At 32.9% G+C, this 5621-nt stretch overlaps 2 protein-coding genes across 2 annotated transcripts in view; both read left to right on the forward strand.

Annotated features, from left to right (window-relative positions):
- The window catches only part of LOC124418637 (A-agglutinin anchorage subunit-like), an 11205-nt gene extending 6092 nt beyond the window's left edge, over positions 1-5113 (forward strand). Inside the window, exons 3-5 of the mRNA XM_046945416.1 lie at positions 1950-2096; positions 3832-3935; positions 4466-5113. Coding sequence (XP_046801372.1) covers positions 1950-2096; positions 3832-3935; positions 4466-5106 — 892 coding nt within the window. The 3' untranslated portion in view covers positions 5107-5113. The remainder of the gene's footprint in view (positions 1-1949; positions 2097-3831; positions 3936-4465) is intronic.
- The window catches only part of LOC124418986 (pickpocket protein 28), a 76059-nt gene that overhangs the window by 68872 nt on the left and 1566 nt on the right, over positions 1-5621 (forward strand). The window lies entirely within an intron of this gene.

A 5621-nucleotide genomic window follows, 5' to 3' on the forward strand; every position in this document is an offset into this window, starting at 1 on the left:
GACTATAGACTAGACTATAGACTAGACTATAGACTAGACTATAGACTAGACTATAGACTAGACTATAGACTAGACTATAGACTAGACTATAGAACAGACTAGACTATAGACTAATTTGTAAGTTGTATAGTCTATTAGACTAGACTATAGACTTATCTATGGACTAGACTAAAGCCAAGACTATAAACTAAACTATAGATTAGACTATATACTATACCAGACTAGACTATAGACTAGATAATAGACTAAACTATAGACTAGAGTATAGCTAGTCTTTAGACTAGACTATAGGCTGGACTATAACTAGTCTATATAGACTAGACTATAGACTAGACGATAGGCTAAACTATAGACTGCATTATATATAAGACTAGACTACAGCTAGTCTATAGATTATACTATATACTAGACTATACATTATATTCTACACTATAGGCTACACAATAGACTAGGCTATAAACTTAATTATAGATTCGACTATAGACTATATTATAGAGTAGACTACAGACTAGACTATATACTAGACTATAGACTGGACTATAGAATATACTATAAATAATATAGTCTTTAAACTCGGACTATAATAGTATAATTACTCCGATTACAGTAAAATATGCATTCTAACGGTAGTGCAACTATCCTACCACCTTTCAAATACTCTTCAAATGAAATTCTTATCTCTAATGTCATATCAAATTCTTCAAATATTCTAATTCCATCATTTGTAGTTTAATAGTTTCGTGTCTATTAAAATAAACGAACATTAGCAAATGCATAAAAATAATTGCGGGAGCAAAACAGAAGTATTCTCCTAATATTCAGGGTATTTGTTTCAACCCAACTTTTAATAGACGCCTTCTAACCAAACGTTATAAATTAAAAATTCACTTTAAAATTTCTTCTACCATAATTTTTAATGAAATTTGTTGCTGTTGCTTCTAGGAAAATTTTTATGATTTTTTTTTCGTTTTGCATATTCATATAGAAAGTAAAAGTGTTTTATTGTTATTAGGATAAGAGTTTGGATAAATTAAACTCTGATTTGCATGTAACTATGTGACCCATTTTTGTTCGCATATGAATGTATGATATTCAAATATATTTTGCTTTTCGTAAAAACAACAGACAGACTTGATGTTCTAAATTACACCACCGTAAACCTTTTGTAAGTCCATAAAAGCTTTTATGTTGATTTTCTATATGGATTTGTATGCATGAGTAGGTAGAGAAGTGTTTGCTATATGGTGCCTTTGAGAGAGATTCCTTTTCTTTCATGTGAGTGTGGTGGCGTTTGTAATTATAATAATCATCATAATCTTGTTTATCATATAGCCGTCATCATCGTTGTTGTTGTCGTCATCGTCGTCAACAACATCCAAATCGACATGTGCACTTTTGGTTCTTAAATACCCGGCAGTTAGGGGTGATTGTTTGACTATTTAGGGTTTTCCAAATCTTAGATTAAACTTACTACCCTCTAGATTACTTAGAGACACTAAAGTAATGATTGTTTCTCTCTCTTTCTCTCTTTAAACAAATTTAAGTTTGATCGAACTTTTTAGATATTTGAACTTGTCGGCGTTTCTAGTTTCGTTTATTAAACTAATTCTTACAATATATAAAAATATGTTTAAACTTTTCTATCCCTAAAACATAAAAACTTTCTGAACATGTGTTAGTTAAAGTTTATATGCATTCTTATGTGTATGTGAGTAATGATGGCCAACAGTTAAACATTTAAGAAAACATTCAATGGTCAGTGTGCATTTAGCTGGCGATTGCTTATGTTGTATAGAATAGTAATTCTGTGAAAAGTATAAAGTTTTACAAAAGAAAAAAAAACTTATTTGAAAAATAAAATACTTTTGTAAAGCATATCTTTAGGGAGTTTTTTTCATAAAAACAAAATAAATAATATTTCCGTTTCCTTTGTGCTTTATTCTTTTTAGAGCTGATGGCTTAAAAATGGGACTCAGCAATAATGATGATGCTATGAATAAAATTCCTTTAAAATCAGTGACAGATGATGAGGAGAAAAATGGCGGTGAATTTATACATGACACAGCAACAGCTGAAGAAGCGAGGAGGGAACAAAGGTATGTATAAGTAATGAACAACAGATTACCATCGAGCAATGTTTAGAGCTAAACAGATGGGAAAAGATTAATTTCCCAAAAAAAAAAATCCAACGAAGAGCAGAGTAGGCTAGAGTATAGAGTCTTATCGGACTGGAGTACAGGATCACTCAGATTAGAGTAAATAAGAGCAGAGATTATAGTCTGACTATAAAAGTCGACTCTATCATGACTAGACTAATAGGCTGTAGTCTGAATACAGTTGAGGCTTTACTACAATACAGGATGTAGCCTGACTAGGATACAAACTGTATTATGGAAAAAGTAATGGTTATAGACTGCTTAGATTAGTCACTGTTAACTGATTAAATCAGTAGCAGTAACCCGCTTGAATAGAGGGTGTAGACTGCCTATAATAACGGCTGTAATTATTGGGATTTAGTTGGACTATAGTGGATACTGTGGATGAACTAAAATAGATGCTATAGTCTGACTAGATAAGTGCTATAGACTGGCTTAAGTAAAATAGAGACAGCAGTCTAACTAAAATATTGCTGGTATTAAAAAAGGAGTAGAATCTGTGAATGAACTAAAAAACAGGATTTTCTCAGGCTAGAATGAACTGAAATAGAGATTGTAGTCTGACTTGTCTTGCTCTTTAGTCAGACTAGACTAGAAGCTATATATATTCGACTGGAGAATGTAGTCTGACTAAAGACTCTAGTATGACTAGACTGGACAGTGTAGAATGTCTTGAGTTGAGGATGTAGTCCGATTAGACTAAACTCTGTATTCGGACTAAATTAGAAGCCAAAAACTAGAGTCTGTAGTCTAAATAAATTACAGAGTGTAGTCCGACTAGGTTAGACTTTAGTCAGAATAAATTAGAGACTGTTAATATACTTATGTGAAGGACTAAGTCAGGCTAAAGTAGAGGCTGCTGATAGACTAAAACAATAGTCTGTGGTCTAATTAGACTACAGCGTCTAGTTTAGTCAGACTACAGTGTCAAATCTAGTCAGTCTATTCGGACTATATAGAATAGACTGACTAGATTTGACACTGTAGTCTGACTAAACTAGACGCTGTAGTCTAATTAGACTAGAGACTGTAGTATGACTAGTCTATGAACTGTAGTGTGACTAGACTAGAGACTGTACTAGAGGATGTAGTCTGACTAGACTTGACACTATAGTCAAACTGACTAGAGACTGTAGTTTGACTAGACTAGAGACTGCAGTGTGACTATACTGGAGATTAAAGTTTAACTAGAATAGAGACTGTAGTAGATTAGATAAGAATATGTAGTCTGTGTAGACTAGAGACTGTAGTCCGACTAGATTAGAGACTGTAACTTGACTAACCTAGAAGCTGGAGTCTGCCTAGACTACAAGCTATGTAGTCGGTCTAGAGTAGGGGCTGTGGTCTAGCTAAGGTAGTCTTTAGTCCGACTTGTTGCTGTCTGGAAAAAATGGAGGCTTTAGTAGGCCTAGGACAGGAGTTTATACAATCTAAAGTAGAGATTGTAGTCTGACAAAACTGTTGACCTTAGTTAAACAAGAATAGATACATTAGTCTGACTAGAACATTAATTGTATTCCAACTAGATTAGACTAAGATGGATACTATAGTTTTACTAAAGTATAGGCTATAGTTTAAACAATGTATTGTCAATAAAGTAGAAGCTGAAGTCTTATTCATTTAACAAATTTTGTATGAAAATTTGATTTATAATTTTTCTCTTGTCTACTTTTAGGAGAGTGAAATTATTAAATTTAATGAAAAAATTAACAATAGGCATCATATGTTTTATTGGCATCGCCCTAATCAGTTATGTTATCATCAGCTTATGTTTTAGTGGTAAGTACTAATACAACTGTAATGTGTAATGCTTTTTACAATTATTTTTATTACAAACATTTATTTAGTTTCCGTTTACTGTAAACAAAACTATGATTTTATATTTACAATACAAAGAAAAAACTATGTGATAAATAAATCTAATTTATTTTTCTAAAAGGAAATGCACTGTATCAAAATACAACTTACACTTTTTCTGTTTTTTTCTCTCCCTGTTCTTTGTTTTTTCTCTCTCTCCGCGAATTTTGTTGTTGTTTCTATGCTAACTAAAAAAAAATCAAAAATTACTCTGCTATATTTGCAAAAACAATAATAAAAAATGTTTATCATGTTTTACTATTTACTTTTCTTTTTATTTCCTTTAAATTGTTGCTTTGCCCATTTTGTTTTGTTTGTTTTTTCCATTTTTCCGTTATTTTTGTGCTTTTGTGCTTGTTTACTCTTTTAACGTTGTTACATTTGGTTCTCTTGCTCTCTTGTCTGCTCTCTTTTTTTTTGTTTTTTCTTCTTTTGCATCTTTCTCTTTGTAGAATGGCCAAAATCAACAAGCACAAATCCCCACAAATTTCACAACAACAACAAAAATTCCAATACAACAACAACAGTGTTAGCAAACACTAGTACTAGTACAACAACAACTACTACTACTACTCCAATAATCAACACCTCCACCTCAGCTACCTCCAATACAGCAACAATACCAATAATAACTCCTTCCAATAACCCCACACAACCACAACCTTTATCGCCCTTTGCTAGTCCCATACTAAGTTTACCCTCCACATTTAAATCTTCTCTTTTGTCAGATGATAACACTACATCAACAGCTACATCCGCAAATAATACACTAACAAATGAAACACTTGCTGCTTCAATAGTGGGCACAACACAAGCCGATTCAGTTGCAGCTGCTGCTGATGACATTGCCACTTTAAATGTTACCCAACCCACCGATGTGGCAGCATCAGCAACAGGTAATGATGCAGTAACAAAAGCCTCTCTAGATGCTGCAGCTACCGTAGCTTCACCAGCCATAACCACCGTCACCACGGAGGTTCCTTTACTCAGGGATATACCCATTTTGGAGGAAAATTTCACCTCAACATTGGGTGTTTTCCAACATGCTGCCGTGTGTTCAGACAAACCTCTTTGCAGTAAAATTGGCAGGTGAGTGAAAATAGTTTCTGCTACGAAAGTGTTTGAGACAAGTACAAGTGCAATGTTTGCAAATTTTTGTATGTATGTAAGTATGATTGTGTAAGTGTTTTGAAAATATCCTTTTGTATATTTATAGTGTTTATTAGATTATTAGGATTATTGTTTGGTTTTGCCTGTCACGTAGAGATAAAAGTTTAATGCTATTAAGAGTTACAATTAAATCTAGCATATGTTTACTACGAAAAATTTACTTTTAACGAGGGTTGTTTGATAAGTTCTCAAAAAAAATTGAAATTCTTGACTACAGACCAGATTATAGACTAGACTGCAGACTAGACCATAGATTAGACTATATACTAAGCTACAGTCTAGACTATAGACTAGACTACAGACTAAACTATAGACTAGACTATAGACTAAACTATAGACTAGACTATAGACTAGACTATAGACTAGACTACAGACTAGACTACAGACTAGACTATAGACTAGACTACAGACTAGACTACAGACTAGACTATAGACTAG

This window comes from Lucilia cuprina, chromosome 3 (genome assembly GCF_022045245.1).
Source record: "Lucilia cuprina isolate Lc7/37 chromosome 3, ASM2204524v1, whole genome shotgun sequence".
Lineage (NCBI taxonomy): Eukaryota > Metazoa > Arthropoda > Insecta > Diptera > Calliphoridae > Lucilia > Lucilia cuprina.